This window comes from Drosophila teissieri, chromosome 3R, assembly GCF_016746235.2.
Source record: "Drosophila teissieri strain GT53w chromosome 3R, Prin_Dtei_1.1, whole genome shotgun sequence".
NCBI lineage: Eukaryota > Metazoa > Arthropoda > Insecta > Diptera > Drosophilidae > Drosophila > Drosophila teissieri.
Genome location: NC_053032.1, coordinates 29465488 through 29484785, shown reverse-complemented (window position 1 = coordinate 29484785; position 19298 = coordinate 29465488). Strand labels below are relative to the sequence as shown.

Sequence of the window (19298 nt, the reverse complement as noted above, 5' to 3'; positions counted from 1 at the left end):
ATTTCCGCATTTTGCATACGATTTTTGCTGCCACCCGAAGAAGAAAGGATTTAAATGAGCGCCATTTCGCGGGTGGGTGGGGCACTTTTTGTGTGCGCCCAGAGGAAAATGGCAGCGGGCCATGTAAATGCGGCCAAAAGGTGCAGGCCACTTGAAATTCAGGCGGGCCAACAACAACAATGGCAATGAATTATGAATGAGTGGGAGGCAGGGAGGTGGTGAGGAAGGAGGAGGGGAGGTAGCTAGAGCCTCGAAAAATATTGCTGCATACTTATGAGGGCGTGGGCCCCGCCCAGTTGACCCCACCCCCTGGCCAGAAACTTGAGGTCAACTAAATTGCTATATTTCTGCCACAACTTTGGATTATATTTTATGCATGCAACAAAGTTTGCGGCTTGTGTGTGTGTGTGTGTGCGTCTGCGTTTGTGTGGAATGTCATTAAGGATGTTGTTATGACAGGTTGAAATGTCAATAAACGCAGGTGCACAGGAAAAAGCCTTCCTTGTTTTTCAAAGGAGATAGTTTCACCACTACATGTTCAGCGAAAAATCTACATTTTTTAACCATTTCTTTCTGCAATTGTACCAAAATACTTCTCAGTTCTAACTGTGTAGTTTCAACTCTACCATTTTGGTTAGACTTTAAGATATTCTAAATGAATAAAATCCAATTTCAAATGGATTGTTTCTTTAGTTAATTTTCTATAATTTCTTGTAGTGTAGACCATGTTAAAGTGGTGACGACATTCATTGTTGTACAGAGTCCACTAAATGCGCCTAAGATTCGCATTACGCATACGCCCCGGGGTCCGTTCGGCAAGAACTCAATAATGCATAGAAACAAAATAGGAAGGCGCATAAAAAGGTAAAGTTACTTGAGCAGTACAGCAACATACTCGGAATATTTTGCCCAGGAAAATTTGGAATTTTCGCAACAAAATAAGTTTTCTGTAACACCTACTCCGCAAAATAGAAGCAGCCTGCTTCCTTTTTGGACATGTAATCTGATATGGAAACTGACAACGGCGAGGCTGCCAACTTTATGGCGTGCCACGCCCCTCCCGCCTCCCACCGTTGTGGCCCGCCCCAAAAGAAAATGCCAAGTTTTTCCGCCATGTGGCAGGTGTTGGTTCGCTCTGCGGATTGCACTTGATATCTTCATGCGCTACTTACAATCCTTGACTCCGAGAATTTGCCCAGCACAATTTTCTTTGGATTTATGACACTGAACGTTGCCGCTGCCACTTTGACCTCGTAGTACGAGTTGGTTGTTAGGTTTTGAAGAATCATCTGCAAGGGAATAAACAAGAGACGTAGTGTTAGTATCGTGTTTTAATGCAAATATAAATTCCAACTTTAAAGATAGAAAGACGTAAGGAAAAATTATTTTAATTAAAAGCTTTGCCATTTAAATATTTTTTGTTTTCATACATTCAAATACTTTATAAAATAAGTAAGCTGCTTTACATTTTCCAACACTTTGACGTTTGACTCCTAAAAATTCCTCCAGTTAATAGAAACGCGTCAACAATGTTCTAAAATTCATACTACTCTTTGTTTAACTAATTTAGTTTATCCAAACAAGAATTTGCCTTTGCGTACGTGGACCATTTCTAATTTAGTTTGCATTTAACTTCGAATTCTGTCTCCTTGATACGGAAAAGCTAAATATTTGGCATTCATATTCGCCAACTAACAATGAAAAACAAAGGTAAAATTATTGCCATTTCTGTTGTTTAGTTGTTCAACAGCAAGCTTGTTTGCCGCTGCAGAATATTTCAATTACAAAAATATTTTTAACTGGCCGAAAACAAAAGTCGGGCGACAGAGGAGCCACAAAAAAAGAGAGGAGATCCTGAAGGGGTGGGGGCAAAAACAGGACTAAACAAGGATCCAACTAGTTTTCAGATATGGAAAAAGTCAGCTATGTGTATGATAACATTTTATTGTTGCGAAATTTGTTTGCCTCGCCATATTCCCCACGACAAACTTTTCATTTTTATTTATTTACTTTTGTCGTTTTTTATTTTTTGTGCCATCCATTGCAGGCGCTAAATAAAAGGGGAAGACGCGGCACAAAGGCGGACAGGAAAAACAACATAAATTTAATTTATTTTCGCAGGTGGGCGGCTTTCAATGGGTGTGTGTGCATGTTGCATTTTTTCCATGTGGAATTTGTATAAAATATTTACAGGTACCGTGGCAGGTGGGTTTTATTCTATGCCGTTTGTTGTTTGCTGCATAAAAATGCAATTATTACTGCCGCTCCCCATTTTTTTTTTTTTTTGTTAGCCCACCCGAATATCTGTCTGTATTAGGACGTTTATCATAGAACTTTTCGCTTTTTATGGGCCGCAGACCGGGCCAAATGGCCGCGATAAGCCGACTCGATTGACATATCGCAGGGTGGACAACGAACAACAAATGTTGCCCACTTGGCAGGCCAAATAAAATGTTGGCTAACAGCGCGGGACACTCTTTTATTTTCGCCCAACCTTGCGCACGACATATTAGTGCCAGACTCCAAAGGGACTAATTCACTTACATTTATTTTGCCACTCTATACAGAAATATTTTGTGCAAGCTCTTGTGGCTATAAAGTGGGAAAGTTATCTCTTGGAAATACTCAACTAACGCTTAAACTTATTGTTTAAGGTTAGAAATTAGTTAAGCATCGTTTTGAAAATTGTTTTTTTAGAAGTGAGCACTTACGGCAGTTTCTAGTTCCTTCGCCGAGGCATTAATCCTTATATCCCGATGCGTATCCTGGCCAGCCAAACGCGTTTTGATGATGTAAAAGTCGATGGTGTTGTAGAACTCGTAGGGTCGTCGCCACCGAATGGTGATGGACTCCTGGGAGTGGCAGGTGAGGTTCACAATCGCCGGAGCACTGGGTCCTCCCACATCCGTTCGCTGGGCAATCTGGTCGGAGGGTTCGCCCTCGTTCTTGGTGGTGAATGCCTTTACTATCACACGGTAGTCGGTGTAGGGTCCTGGAAAAGGGTTTTACATATATCAATACAGGATATAAAACTACTAGCTATGCGAGTGGAAAATCAAAAGTAATTATTTAAGCACATGCATTTCGTAAGCCTTTAATTTGCCTGATTTTCAGTCCAGTGCATTTGGATGCGACAGTTGAGGCATTTATTGGTCGTAAATACGTCCAGGGAATGCCAGTTGTGATTCCGCGAGTATGTGGAGCACCTGCCACGCCGCCTGCCACCTGCCACCTTAAATTGAGCGGTGGCCATCTTTTCGCTGCTCATTATGAGATGCGTCGCCGCATGTCACTGGATGCAGGGGAAGGGGAAAGGGGAGGGGGATGGCGGTTGCTGTGCGGCTTTATAATTAAATTTTACTCAGCGAAAATGCACGGGACAGGGGCAACAATAACAATGAATTGATTTTTCGTGGCGAGAAAAAACAAAGAGCAAAGAAGAGGGATCGCTTCAAGCGGCGCTGTCAGCTTAAATTGGATTTAATTAACAAGAGAAACTGCTGACATCTACTTGGATTAAATTTGGAAATAATTAAACGTTGCCATGGCGGCCCAGCATGCCGCAAAAAGGAGGCTCCTTTGCCCCGGAATGCGCAAGCAGAAGTTAGCAGGTGCATCCTGCATCCTGCATCCGAAGTCGTGTAATTAAATTAAACAATGTGGCTGCATGAGAATGTGGAATGCGGCGCATAACTTTGTAGCAAGTTAATTGCATGGGGGCGCCTAAAAACCTCCAAAAACCACGGCACTTTTCTACCAGGAGCCTCCTAAGTAGCTTCTTCTGATGCGGCATATCCTGCGGATGTATTCTCCGTGCCAAGAGGACTGAACTCTCACGCCTTAATCAGGAAAATTAGCCGACTTTGGGGTGTTCAAGTTATAAGCGTAAAGTGGCAAGCGAGCACTTGCAACTATTTAATTACAAAGCAGCTGGCAAACAATTTGGCTGGAGCCTCAATTATGGCTAATAATAGGTCCTCGGGCAGGTTCAAGGAGTTTCCCATTTTCCATTTTCCATTTCCAATTCGCGGCGTGGGCGGGCCGGAAAAGTATGCTCGGCTTTTCGCAACGTGGGCGTTCGACTGCTGACAGTTTAATGTCGAGTTCGCAACTTGACGGGGGTCACCAATCGGCGAGGACAACTTGAAATCCCTTTGATCGACCAGGACTTTCGAGAACTTATCGAGCGAATAAATTAAAAGTTTCAAAACCTTTCACGCTGGGTTCGCTAAATGAACCCTTAAATAAAATAATACAGTTATCGAAAACGGTGTAGAAAACTTACGTAAATTCTGCAGCTCGAAGTGAATGAGTGTTTCCACCGAATTGCGAGAGTTCTTCACGATTTCCACGCCAGTCTGGTTGTCGTGGATGTGGAACACATGGTAGCCGGCGATGGCTCCATTCTGATTCTTTGGCGGATGCCAGGACATCGTGATGCTGTTGGCCGATACATCCAGGATGGTTAGATTCTGCGGCTTGCTTGGCACTGCAAATGAGAGTAAATAAAGTGCGGGGATGAGTACAAAAGTCGAAAGTTAAATTTGCCCATGTTCTTAGGCCATGTTGCATATGCTCCGGCTTAGAACCACAAAGTTAAACAAAGAAGAGTGGTGGAGTTTAAGGGTGGGTGTAGAATATAAGATACCCTCTTTGATATTTCCGTTTTGAACACAGTCTCATAGAAAATCTTACAATTAAAGCATAAAAATCCTTAAAAATATGTTTTTAGATTTTAAATATTTAAAATGCTAATATCTTCCCGGAAAAGTATATATTTACTTCCATTTCGGATCACACAACCTTCGAATGTACCCTTGATTTGTATAATTTACGACCATAAAAGTTGATTCCCAACTCATGAGTTATCAAAGTCGTCGCAGCTGTTTAATGTATTAAAAGCCCGCCTGGAAACCCAGCAACTTTCTCAAAAGTAATCCCGAATTTGTAAACAAAATATGTTGGCATACTTAGCGGCGTCTGCACATAGAAAATGGCAAGCCAAATGACAATGCATAAATAATTTATTTAATAAAGAAAAAAACGGGAGCAGGCAAAACAAAATCGTAAAAAGAGCAGGAAGCCGAGCAATCGAATGAAGAAAAGTAAAATAAATTGAAATGAATATTTTGCAGCAGCAGATAAAACAATTTATATTCAAATGGCAGGCGATTCATGTGTGTGTGTGTGTGTGCCTGTATGTGTGCTGTGAATGTGTGTGTGTTTGTGTGCAAAGGAGAGGGAGGGAAAAAAAAATTATATATTCAATTACGAGGGGGAAAAGAAGAAAAGAATTGGCCCAAGTAAAGCGCATCGTAATCGAAGCGCATAAAGAAACGGAAATGCGATTGCTAGCAATTTATTATGGCCTGCACTTGCCAGTGGGGTAACACACACAGATACACACATATACACGCCCATACAGGCACACACAGATGCACAGATGGTGGCTTATAATCCAGCAAACCGGCGGATGCAAAAGCCCTGGCAATAATTTCATTTGCAAGCCAAAGGACAACACTCGACCATGTGTGACAGCCAAAGGGTTCTTGTACGTGTGTGCGTGTGTTGCGGGGGTCCTTGCCGTTGTGTGTGTGCAAGTGGCAAAAAGCACTAAATGGTAATTTATTTTACTAATACAACAAAAGCCCGGCCAACGAGCAAAAACGCTCTGCAATCAAAAGAACAAATGAGTGACCCGAGGGCGGGACCAGCAACGGTAACGGGCACTTGACCCTACTCCGCCCGAGACTTTTGCCATGCAAATGCGATAAAGCTTAGCCAAACACACACCCCAAGTGGCCTGGTGCACTGAGCGAAAATCGAGGGTCTCAATATTCCTCTGACCCTTTTACACATAGGTTTTTAACAAAGAAGTTTAAAGGAAGTATGACACAATATATTGCCTGTGTACTTATACTTTAAGTGTTATGCCCAATGTAGAGAATTTATCATTTCTCTCTGTGCAAGCCAGCAAGAAAAAGAGAAGCCCACACATGAACAGTTGGCTGGGCAGAATAAACAGTCGCTGTCGATGTATAGAAATTTATACAATTCAATAAATGGCATTTCTACTTTCTTTGCCTTTGCCTTTGCCCTTCACTCCCATTTCCCCGCCCGTTTCACTCCAATTTCTTCGTGTACTTCATCCTTGGCCTGTGCCCCTGCAATTGCAAACGGAAATGGAAATGGGAAATGGACAGGCAGCTGCTGCATCTGCAAAAAGGGAAAGGAAAAAGCCAATTTATAGACTCGAACTCGCACTATGAAGGCGAACGACTCACTTGAGGACCGATGGCGCAAAAGGAGTGGGGAGCTTGTATTAAAATCAATTAAGCAACAAAGTGCTCCACACACATCCACACACACACTCATTCGCTCAGCGATAAATGTCCTTGCAGCAGCGGGAAAATGGGAAAAAGGGAGAGAAAAGTTAATAGGTTTGCCACTCGCAGAAGACAAGGCAAGCTCCTCGCCTCCTCGACAGGTGACTATGTGGGCACTCGGAGCTGCTGATTGGTTTTTGTTTGGCAAATAAAACATAAATAATTGAGAACGAGGAAAAACCACTTTGATATGCCCTATCAATCAATCAAAATGGCTGTATTTCTGTACTTTTGACACAATAAAATGTAATTAATAACAATTAAATTTCCCTACAGACTGCAGACTCCATTCCATTCCTTTCTAGAAATCCGCTTCCTTAGTCCTTTAGTTTGGCTCAAGGAACTCGTGCAACGTTTGACATGTCTGGGCAAATTAAAAGAAAACAATAGATGCGCCTTACCCACTATTTGCTCAGCCATCGCGCCGGAAGTAACCAAGTGTGAAAAAGCAAAGGAAAATCCGGAAAGAAAAGCTAAGGCCTGGGAAAACCAAGGGGGTGCTGTGCTCACTCAAAAGCGCGCGTGATTATTTTCACAAAGGCAAAGGCAGGAAGTAGAAAAAATATAACTAGGAAAATGTAGTCGGAGGTGGGAAATCGCTGGGAAAACGAGTGTGGTGGCTGGAAAAACCAATACCGACGACGTGCTCAAGTTGTTAAAAACTCCAAACAAAAGCAGGCAGAAGCTCGAGGACTTCAAGGTGTGTTTGTGTGTGTGTATGTGTGTGTGTGAGGAGCAAATAGCATTAAGTTGTCTGAGCCTCGAAAAAAACTCATATATATACAGCAACAAATGGCTCGAAGAGCAAGAAGCAGCAGCAGCAGGAGTAGGAGGAGGGGGAGAAAACAGTAGGGAAAAGGGAAAACTAAGGCTCGAACATGAAGATATATAAAAACAAGTTAAGAGTGGGGCCCCATTGTTGTTGGCCATATGCCTTATTTAGTTGTTGCTCCTCGTGCCTCATTGTTGTTGCCCAACTTTACGAGCGACGAGCTGCTTTACGGATTTGGCCAGACGTAAAAACTAAACAAAGGCGACGGCCGGAGAGTAAATAAGAGCGAGCGAGCAAACAAACAAACAATTAGAGAATAAACACAATCACACACAAACACACACGCGAAACAAAAATAGAGGCAAAAAACGCAGGTGACTGCCTTTCAAATGGCGTCAAAGGCTCCACCGCCCCGAGAATTCGCACAAAGGCGCAAAAATTATGCGAAATAAAGCCCAAAAACGAAAAGGATGCAAGAAAAAAAATAATAAAAAAAAAGGCAGCGGCAGCGACAGCGACAACAAGCTGTGAAAAAATAAAAATGCTGCAAAGTTTTGTCCCCCAAAGCTTTGATGGCCAAGAGCAAACAGTGAATGGACCAAAAGGATCCGGCACTTAGCGGAAGTAACGTGGCGGCCATTTTGAATGCACATATGTGTGTGTGTGGGTGTCTGTGCGTGAGTGTGTGTGTCCTTTGAGAATTTTGATTGCAAGAGAAACGGGCTGGGAACTGACTTTAAAGTGAAGAAATATCTGGCAAGAGACTTGCTTACTTATGATGTTCTTGCTATCCCACTAAAATGTCCTTCAATTATTGCGATTGCTTCCAAATTTCCCCGAAAAGTCCGTTGAACTCGGCTGATATGGTCGATTATAAGCCGTTTTTCGAACATGCATTTGGATCAAATTGCTGTAATTTGCGTAATGGCAAGTCTTCGGACAGGAATTTAGCCATAATGCCTCCGGCCCTATTTAAGCTCAAAGCACTGTCAAATGCACAAAGAAAGGGCCAAAACACAACTGACACACTTCAAATGGCCCACACACACCCTCACATACACACACACTTATGTACATTCGTACTGACTCTGACAAATGGGCAAACGACACAGAGTATTTGTTTCAAAGTGCTTCTGCCACTCGGCTTGTCAGTTGAAATCTACCGATCGCCCTTTGTTTCGCCTTTTTATTCCGAACTCTAATGTTCTCTAATTTGCAACATTTGAAAACCTTTGACATGTGTCTTGTTTGGGTCAAAGCCAGCGAACTCGTGCGTTGCCCCAAAGGGTTGTTATTCGAAAAGGTTTATAGTCATGGTGAAAAATAGAAACAGGAAATAGAAGTTGTGTGGCGAATTGCTTATATTTTCAATGGAATATTATTAGTTATTTCAGCCAATAAACACATGTAATAAAATTAGAAATAGCTTCTGTTAACTTTTTCATTTTTTTATGATGAGCCTGGAGTTCTGGGCCAACTTTAAGTCGGTCTTTAACCGGGATCCTTCGGGATACGTTGGCTAATTAAGGGCGCCTGTCTGGTCCGGAGTCACGGTTCTGCTGATGGCTGCATTTGCCTGTGCTCCATGGGCTCCATGGCCAAGAGCGAAGCGATAAGGCTAACACGATGGAGACGGCTTTGTGTGGCATGTGTGTGTGTGCGCAAAAGGTTATCGGCAGGAAGTTGCACATGGAAGCACCATCACCTCGGGCTCGCCACGGCCACATCCTCCACCTCACCACCATCCGCATCCACATCCATATTCACAGCCACATCCACATGGGCAGACCCAACCTTCCGGCCGGAGTTCGCTTGTTTTTCGATGCTTGAGACACGGAAACTGTTTTGGGCTCCGTTCGCCGGCACAAAAACAGGCATCAATGTCACGTTCAAAGTGTCGAGTTGTTGCACTAACAAGGTGTTTATGATTTAAAGCGCCGCTCAGCCGGGAGCTGGGGTTTTTGGCAGACAAAAGGCCTCCATGACAAGTGACTTGGAGTGCTGGTCAAAGCAGGGAAAATGCCAGCACACACACACATGCAAGTCGAGCTGTGAGTTTTCCTCTCGAATGTCATTTTTCGTAGGCGTTTCGGTCAGAGGGGGTTGATTTTATACTCCGTTTTTTTCTCTTTTTGTTGTATCCATATCCATCCATCTGGATGGGCGGCGGGTGGAAGAAAAATTGACATGTTGAAGTGCAGTTAGGCGGAAGTTGTCGCCGAGGCAACATTTTTCTATCTACCTCCCAACGCCCACCGCCCAGAAGTGGAGTGGGCGTGTCTAAATGCGGGTTGGCACGTGGTTGGGCTATAAAAAGCCGAGAATTTTCCTAGAAAAAAAGGGCTTATCTATGTTCTTGATTTTGATTTAGTTTTTTTTGGTTTCCAGCTTTGTTTGTCGCTGCGACAGAGGCCATCTATCAAAATGTTTTCGTTTACCGAATGAGGGTATTACTCCGTTGCCAAGTGTGTTTGGGGATAAAGAAGGACACTTGTTTTTAGAAAACACTTCAAAACGTCATATTTTTGGTTCAAGCTTGTTAGATTCAGAAATCCCTTTCAATTAAATCCCACCAATTACGAAAATGTAATCTCAAAATGCTGGTTTTAGCAAGGGAATGTTCATGTATCAAGATACTCATGTTTTTCATTGTAAATTGTAAGAGTATTCAAGCCTCATAAAGAACTTCCCTATCAGCATTTTTCATTTTTTACATTTTTTTTCTGCTGCAACGAAGGTCCTTGTGGGAGTTCATAAATTAGCGGCAGCCGATAAGTAGGCAGCATATTTGTGTGCATATCTGGCTGTTTTTCCTCCACATGTGGGAGTGCAAAATTGCAGAGGAAAAACGGCAGTGACAGGTCGTGAAAAGCGCAACTCAAAGTGAATCAACTGCTGCCATTGTTCACCACCACTCCGCTTGAGGAATAAAAAGTCCTTGGGAAGTCTAGTCAGCTGGCTTATCATTGCTGAGTCGTGCCAACGGCGCCTTGAGCACGATTCACGCCTTTCGGTTGTGCAACAAAAGTCCTGAAAGTCCTCGAGAGCGTGTGTTTGAGCCATGTTGCAAATTAAAATCAAGACAGCGGCAAAGCCAGCCAAATGATTGATGGCTGTTTTCCTGGGAAGAATGTAAGTAAGTAGCAGGAGAAGTGGAGCGGTGGCTGGTGGAACAAAAAGTTCAATGATTTATGCTTTTCAGTTGGGCCAAATTTGCTGGCTACTAAATGATTGTTTTCATTCTCGCAGAGAAGCCAGCTCCACTACTTTGCACTTTTAATGTATTTTTTGACAAGTCATGTTCATAACTCAGTGTCCTGTGAAATTTCCACGGGTCGATGGAGAGAAAGTTTCCACTGGATCTGGGATCTGGGATCTGGGATAAAGTTCAAAATCAAAGTTTTCTCAGCTCCACTCGGTTTTACGTAGTTATTTTCGTTAAGAATTTTTGTTTTTCCTCTCTATATTTTTTCTTCCTTTTTTTTTTTCGGCTTTTCCGCAGAGACGCAAATCATTTGTCAAAATACGAGAGTACGCAGCAAAGTTGCTGCCTGTTTGCCGTTGACAAGCCGAAAGTTGTGCCAATTTGTATTAGAAACTTTCAAACCCTGCGCCTGCGACATGTCCGACTTTGGACTTTGAGTGCGGCTATATAGTATGATATATATATATTTATATATATATGCTGCATGGTACACAGATCATGGACAGGGGCCAGTTTATGTGGCAAGCACTTTGCTAGAAGTTCGAGCTGCGACTGGAATATTTAAGTTCAAATTGTTTGCGTTGCGGTTTCAGCTGGGTAGTGCCACACACTATTCCCACTACCAAGGACCAAAAGTTAACATTTAAATGCTATAATACTTCATTCAGCCAGTTCCCTTCCATTAATTGCATCTGTTTCGCGACACTTTGCGCCTATCAAAACTGTTCGCCAGCAGTTGTTTGTCAAAATGCCGGCAGCATTCAGTTTGCGCAAACTGCAAGTATCTGACAGATATTACTCGCACACCCACTTGACGACGGATTGGGGCACTTGCAACCCTGCAACCCCCTTCCTTCATAAATTCCAATTTCAAGCCTCTGAAGAAGTGGGTACTTGGCCCGTTTTCACAGGGAAATGCGTTCCGTGGGTGGGCGGCTCTCACTTGATGAGCTGCACTTTTCATCGGGGCCACGGCACCGAAAGTGTTACTCCAAATTGTGACAGCTCTCAGCTGCGCCTCGGAAGTGAAAATGAATTTACGGAAAATTAACTCTCGACAGCCGACGAAATATATGGTGGAAGCAGCAGGAGCCTGCCTCTGGCACTTGGCTGCACCAAAGTTGGGGCCGAACAATTAATTAAGCTAATGACTCGGTGGGAATTTCACAGCAGGGCGGTCCGAAAAATGATTTGTGAAAATCTCGATTCAGCAGGTTTATTAATTAAAGTGTTTCGCACCGGAATGAGTTAACAAAACTGAAACGCTGAGACGCGCTTACTACAGAGAGCATTACATAACTTGGCACTTCTTATCAATTGATTGCTTTGTTAATTGCGGCGATCAGAAGTTCAATTATTTCAATTTTCCAGCCCTTTCCGTTTATCGATTAGAGCACAGATACTTTATATATCCTATACATTCGCTCAAAAGTAATTTCTGGGGAAAAAAACTAATGAATTCGTTTGACTGAAATAGTAATTACTGGCGAGCAGCGAAGCATTCCAATGAGTATCGTCGTTGGCCGGCAATTTATATAAAATTTATTTAATTTTCGCTCTGCTGGCACAACACGTTTTCAGCTGAGCTATTTGACTGGACGAGCTAATTGGCTGTTAGCCGGTATTTTCATAGTTTAAAAATTGGTGGGGCTGTGATTGCATTTTAAATCAAAGTTTTATGGCACGCTTTGATTTACGTTGTTTGGGGTTTTTAACTAAAATACTTCACTGCTTGCAATCATCAGTTCGCATGAAGCTTCAATAAATCATAAAAGGAACCTTGAACCAGTTGAGCTGCACAACTCCTTTTGTCCTCAATACGCCCACACCCCATATATTCTTATTTATTCGAGGGGGCGTGGTCGTAGCACCTGCCCCAAAGTGCAACTTAATACAAGTTTTGCGTGCGGTCAGCAAATCAGGCAGCCGGTTTTGGCCAGTTTTCAGGACATGGCTCTGCGATTTGCCAGCTGTCAGTCTGTTTGGCTCAAAGGCACGCAAATGGTTGGGGAAAAAATTCAGTGGGTGGCATGGAAATTCATCTTGGGCGCATTTCTTGAGACCTATTTAAGAGCTGGCAGCTCCAGTTTAATGACATGCTCATAAAAATAGTTGGCTGCAGCTTAACAATAAAATACCAAATAATTGTGGGCCATAAAAGTTAAGTTGTTAATTGTTTTGTGTCCTGTGCGCATCGCGTGTCCCGTTGTGTTGAAAACGAGAGAAAAGTGGGGGAAACGCGAGGAAAAGCGGGCAAAACTCTGGCAGGGGATTGTGAAACATGGCTCACTTCCAATGAATTGTTGCTGTTTGGCACCCGCTGGCCAAGTTTTAACGAGCAGACAGACGGCTGCTTGTCAATTTCCCCCACAACATATTTCATGGGCCAGGCCAGGAAAGTATATAAATATACTAGACAGAAATAGTTGATACAGAACAGAAAAATATTGTCAAATTAGGACGATACTTAACTTTTAGCTGGTCCATAATTGCTATAATATCTTAAGTGAGAAGCGCAAAATAAACGATTGATTTGTTTCTATAAATATATATATATATTCGTGAAATTATAGTATAATTTCTATAGCAATCCTTTTTCTCCGTGCATTAACTTGGTCCGACGAAAACAATGTTAAATAATTCATTTGGCCAAAGCTAAAAGTTTTGCGTGAGAATTTTGCCATATTACCGGAAGGCAGGCAGTTGTTGACGTTGCCCCGCCCACTAAAAGGGGGCTGCGTGCCAAACCGGAAATGAAAACTCTCTTAATTGCCTTGAAGTATGCAATTGCTGTTGTTGTTGTTGCCGTTAAGTTGGATTTATCTGTGTACTTTATTGTTGTTCCTTCAGCAGATAATAACTGAGTAACTACAAGTTCTTCTTCGCCGAAGGGGCTTAGCGGGTTAAGGTAGGGGCGGTCAGGGGTTAAGGCTTTCGGGGGCTGAGAAAGTTCGCAAAAGTGCGGTGTCAATGAACCTAGTTGAGCAACTATAATTGCCAATTCTTGTCGAAAGCCCATCGAACTTTTTGTTTTCGTTTGTCGCTGATAACGGCGTGTTTTTTGTGGCTGCCCGGGGGCAACTTATTTGCAGCTTAAATTATTGAAGAGGTCGGGTGAGGGGTCTGGGTTATATCATTAGGTTGAATTCCCCAAGATTGCTCGCATTTTTGTGACTTCGAGTTGATTGATGGTGATTTAAAATCGCTGCTCAACGTAAAAATAAACTTTAATTGCAGCACGAACTCAGTTGTGAATCACGGTTTAGATGTATATAGGTGATGTATATTTTATATAAGCTGTGTAACTATTTACCATAATTGTCATCGACCGCTGCGTAGGGGGGCGTGGCATCGTTATAGTTGCCCCCGCCCATTCCGTTGCCATTTCCGTTGCCCATTTCGCCGGCCACCGGAACCGGAAACGCATTTGCGAAGGCTAACGTGGTGGCGGGCACATCCGGTGGCTGATCCTGCTGCTCAATGGAGGTGGCTGCCGTGCCCAGCACCGGTGCCTTGGCCAACTTTTCAGTGGTGGCCAGATTGAATTCAGTCTCAAGAGTTTCCCAGCCGGATCCGGTTGTTTCGGCCTCCGGATTGACTAGATCGGCCAGATTGCGATCGGAAGAGCTGGCATTGATGACCGCCGGTGACGATGGTGATGACGATGATGATGCAGTGGTCGGTGGCGGTGAAGCGGCGGTGAAGGGCGATGGCGACGATGGGGCGTTGGCGGAGTTGGTGGAGTTGGTGGGCAGGGCGGTGGCACAGTGCTCCGCAATGCTGGCGAAGAGCAACAACTTCAGCATTGCTCGCAGAAGGGCGTGGTGCTGGGGGCGTGGCATTTTGATTCGTTGTGCGTTTGGATGATCTACGTTTGATTTCACGGCTTTGTGCGTTTTTTGGTTTTTTATTCGTTCACTTATTGTGCGCTTTTGTCCCACTGTTCAGTAGGACTTGCTTATTTTCAGTGCTTTTTCCTTTCGTTTACAACATTTTTGTGCGTTGTTTTATAGTTTGTGCTTGCTTGTGTTTCACTACGGTTAGTTCTTAATTTGTTCGGTTTAAATGATTTCCATTTTGGCACTAAAGATAATACATGAAATTAATTGAGATGACTAACTCCGCGAGTAATTTCTGCCATTCACTTTGTTTCGTTTCTGTCCCTATAATTTTCATATATTTTATGTTTTAACCATTTAGGTAAATATGCCTATAGTGCTATGATTATTTTTATAGTTTTGTTTTTTGATGTTTTTATTTACACTCAAATACATTTTGCAGACAGCAGTGCTATCAAAGTTCGGTTTATTTGCGATGATTCACTTTTGTTGTACCCATCCCATGTTGTAAAAGTCGCTGTTGTTGTTTTTGCTGTCTTCTGTAACACATTTTTCAAAGCGGGCCAACCCAAAAAAAGCAAAAAAAAAGTCTTAACCCGTGTTGAACCCCATCAAGCAAAAGCTCTGCTTCTTTTTGTTTTGCTTTTATTTATGATAATTTATTGCATTTCTTCAATACTCCTTTGCCATTGTTTCAGTTCTCTCTCTCTCTTTCTCGCTCTCTCTTCTCTCTTTCCCTCTCTGTTCTTTGCCGCTTTTTTCGCATTTTCTTCACACTTTCCTGCGCTTTATTGTTTTCGTATCCCCATCGCAACGAAAAGAGTTCAATGGGGTTCATCCGCCGCCGAAGATGCAGCCGCATTAAAAATACACTGCCCGCCATAAGTGTATAAATAGGCATATGCCCATATACACAGCAAATCTGAGGAGGCTGCCAACAAATTGGCAATGCCCACAAATGACTTTCTGACGACATGTGTGCGCCAGCTGTGGGTTAAGATGATCCAGTGGGCTATCAGGGGGTTAAGACGGCTGAGGCGCACAGAGAAGACCACAAAAAATTGCGTAAAATTAATGATTGGGCGTAGAGCAAACGCCGAAGGCGATCATCGAATGCGCTGTAGCAAAACCGAAGAAAAAAAGTGGAATAACTAAACGATATCCGGAAAATGTAGCCAACAAATCGAATGTATACTTAATGAATCTATGAAAATAGATCTGTCTTTTGAAAAGGCATTCCTTGAAGATTAAACATAATGGTTGTATGTAAATGGTTTGAAAGAACCTCTATGATCTGCGCACCTAAACGTGTGCATAGCTAATCGATCTCAATCCATAAGCCTAACCCAAGCACCACAATTTCCAGGCACGGAACCCCAACGACACCGGATAAGTGAAACATTCCATCAGTCCCATCCAATCCGCTCCCCTCGCTGCCATCAGCTCGGCTGCCTTCTCCAATTGCACTGAACAAAGTGCAAATTACTGGGAGCTCGTGCTGATTCATTCAGAATTAGCCCCAGCACGCTATATTCTCGGGGTCTCCGAGTCGCTTGAACCGTACTATACTATATCTGGTGTAGTAACGCGTGGTGGTTTTGCGTTTGGCCAGCTAACCACAGCCATAGCCATAGCCACATCCACAGCCACAACCACAATCGCAGCTGCTAATTAGCAGCTCATCAAATTGCCGCATGCAAAAAGTAAGCCAACGAGCCGGAGCTTTAAGTGTAGTCTTTGGCATTACACTGGGAGAAAATACGAGGAAACAGGAAACTCGCAATCAGATTCCTTCATAGATGAAAGATCACCTACATTTACCATTTGAAAATATGGAGTATTCACTTCCACTTTAATATGTTTAAAGTTAAGCAATATATGAGCTGTGATATTTGTTTCTATTATAGATTCAGAATTTTCTTGACTACAAGAAAAGCGGCTGACTAATCTGCTGCAGTATGAGCAAGTTGCCAGTGATATTTGATATCTGTATTTTTCTCTCTGCCAGACAGACACAGATGTGCTGGTTCTGAAGTGCCACAAGTAAAAGGGCGCTTTATAAAAATAGAAACACAAAAGATTATTGAATTTGCGGCGAGGAAAATGAAGAACGAAGGGGGAAAACCATAAAATGAAATGGTTAAGCGGGTCGAAGTCGCGTCCAAAGTCGCCGATTCAACCAGGAAAATTGGCCAATCAAGCGACAATTGTCGGCCATTTGTGGCCAGTAAGTGCTTAATAACGCTAAACGGGTCAAAGACTCGCAAGTGGACAACACGGATTGCCCGATTGATTCTACAGCTCTAGAATTCAACGATGATTTACATTATCCGTCGAGCCGACAACAGCCGACAGATAATTGAAAATCACTAAAAATACGGCGGGCAAAGTGGAAAAATCAATTGGCAGAAGGCAAATTGCCTGACAACTGCAGGCCAAAAGCAGTAGGAAGTCGCCTCTTCAGATTTTCTAGTGGGTTGTGTCGTATTTCTGTGTTCATAAATTCTGGACATATTGACATATTCGTGACGACATGGACCCCGCATGATGTCCATTATTCGGTGCCCCGCCCAAAGATACAAAAACCATTCACATAATAGACAATTTGTCTGTCTTGGGTTTTGGATGAAAAGTGAAAATGCCTGGAATGGGAAGTAATAACGCAGGTAACCGGAAGAAAATTTGAAAAGGCGTGGGTGAGTCAACGGAAGTAGAGCTTACTACGGTTTTAGTCCGCTAAAACCAACATAAGGCGATTACTTTCAAATGAGTGGGTTTTTATTCCAGAGCTCTTTCTCTAAACCAACTTGTATAGAAATAAAAATCAAATCTCATGTCTCTAGAGCAGCGTTCCTATTCTAAGCAATTATTAGCGCTAATACTTCGAACCATTTCCCAATGCAATGCATTTTCCTGGAAGCACTCGCGTGCTGCAATCCCACTGCCTCCAATCCAAACAATCAAAACACCGGACTACTCCCACCTCGTAATGAGCGTGAGATTCACTGATAACCCACATACAGTGCCACTTCCACTTCCGAGGAGGAGGTGCCCCACTTGGGGATCTGTTTCTGTTTGGGATTCTGATTCAGCTGTAGTACCAGCAGTTTGTTTACCCACCGGAGGGAGCCCCCAATCGCCTCTTATGAATGGCCCACATTGTGGACGCTATGAAATAAAATCGCTGTTTGTTTATACAGCCAACACTTCGAATGGCGTTAATTTGTAAGCCAAACAAGTGTGTACCTAAATGCAGTCAAGTGACGGAAAAGTAGCTGGTACGCCGGAAAAGTACACCGAGAGAAATGGAAACTACAGGATGCATGTTTGCCACAAAACTGGTAATAACCAAGACATTTTCTCATTTAAGTGGATACAATTCATTGTTGTACATTTGAAGTACTTTTTAACAGCTTGTCTCATAAGAAACCTTCATTATTAACCAATTACAAGCATTAAAATCACGATAGGTTAATGATTTAACTATATATTTGCACTGCATTTGCAGAGATCACAATATTCCTCGCAGTGTGTCCGAAAATGTTGACAGTCATGGGCTAAGGTCAGTGCACTTGGACTGCGAAAATAGATGAAAATGCCTGAAATGAACATGCGCATATGCAGCTAGTGCCGAGAATCCGGAACCGGGAAATGGGCGGAAAACCGAGGGAAAACGGGAAAATGGGGAAAACGGGCGCCCGTGGGATGTGCGAAAAATCAATAGAGCCGGACTCGCAGTGCACGTGCTACGGTTTCGGATGCGAACTACGGCTGCCAAAAGGGGGGGTTACGAATTCGCTGCAGAAAATGTGCGGCCCAGCCCCAAAAAACAAAAAAAAAAAATTCCCAGCCGGAATTGTGTCATTTAACTGTCAGCGAATTTGCGCAGTTTATAATTTTTAAAAATTTCACAGGGGTTCTTTGTTTTATGCCCCACCATCCGGTGGCTTATTGTCTCATTTTGCATCTGCTCAATATGCTAAATTGTGATATTTTCCAAGCCGAGCTTCATTCGCCGCAGACAAAGCGGCAAAATGTCAACAAAACACAGAAAAATATATAGGGAGAGAGACAGAGAGAGGCTCAGCGAGAGAGACAGAGATGGAGAGAGAGATACTCGTTTTTGTTGTTTTATTGATTTCTTGAAAGGTACACAAAATGCTATTCGCAACAGCAGCAGCAACAGCAACAACAACAAAGGCGAACAAAGGGAGCAACAAAAACAAGAAGCTGAAGAAGAGGCAGCAGCACTAAAAATTTGGAACTATAATTCTGGTTGAACTCATTTGGGATTATATTATGGCGTTTTTCGCTTTCTTATATCTTTCTGATGTGACACAAATGTTCTTTTTATTGTTTATTTTGGGCTGCCTTCAATTGGGCAGCTTTTAACTTCATTTAGCACTGTTTTTTAGCGTATCTTTGCTCGAGAGATACAAAAGTATCTGATGGATTGCCTATAGGTTTTTACGTTCGGAAAAAAGGCGGCTGCTGCGCACAGAGAAGCCTGTTCTTCTTTTTTTCTAACCACCAACTAAACACCTGGATTTTCATGCGATTTTCACGGTTTTCTTTCGGTTTTTCATAGGTTTCCAGTTCGCACACTGATTAACTCATGTTTTAGTTTGTTTCACTTAGGATATTGTTTAATTTTAACAGATATTTGCCTCTTTTTGCATGGCCACAATCGGAATAAAAACCACAGCGACGAGACGACAACGGCGACTGATGATGATGACAGGGAAAGAGACGGATACATTCGCCGCGTTTGCGGCGTGCAGATGAATTCGCCGCCCAAGTGCGGCAGCTGCTTGCTAACATACACATTTTGCGGCGAAGAGAACGTGGCGTGTATAAGAGCATTTATTTTGCTCTTTTAATGTGTGTCTTGAACTCGCCACTTTTTGATCCCAGCGAGTAGGGGGAAATTCGACCTTGCATCTACATTTAAAATTCCCTCGCCTTTGGCGCGCAATTTGAATTCGCTTCGCCTTTTCCAATTGCCTCGCAATAAAATGTGGCTAATTAAAGGGTATCTGCTTATCGCAGAGCTTGTTTCGATAGCGGTCGGTGGGCAAGTACACGTTATTATTGGA

At 42.9% G+C, this 19298-nt stretch overlaps 2 protein-coding genes across 5 annotated transcripts in view; one reads left to right on the top strand and one right to left on the bottom strand.

The window, feature by feature from the left end:
* LOC122621232 (tyrosine-protein phosphatase 99A) overlaps positions 1-19298 on the bottom strand; it is a 234771-nt gene that overhangs the window by 8703 nt on the left and 206770 nt on the right. For 2 of the 3 annotated variants that reach the window (XM_043799034.1, XM_043799032.1), the window contains 3 exons: positions 4286-4489; positions 2712-2992; positions 1173-1289 (listed from right to left, as the gene is read on the bottom strand). In XM_043799034.1, coding sequence (XP_043654969.1) covers positions 1173-1289; positions 2712-2992; positions 4286-4489 — 602 coding nt within the window. Of the gene's footprint in view, positions 1-1172; positions 1290-2711; positions 2993-4285; positions 4490-13676; positions 14412-19298 lie in introns of those variants that run through there. The other variant, XM_043799033.1, reaches the window with a different exon arrangement.
* The window catches only part of LOC122621233 (uncharacterized protein C2orf42 homolog), a 174188-nt gene that overhangs the window by 13505 nt on the left and 141385 nt on the right, over positions 1-19298 (top strand). The window lies entirely within an intron of this gene.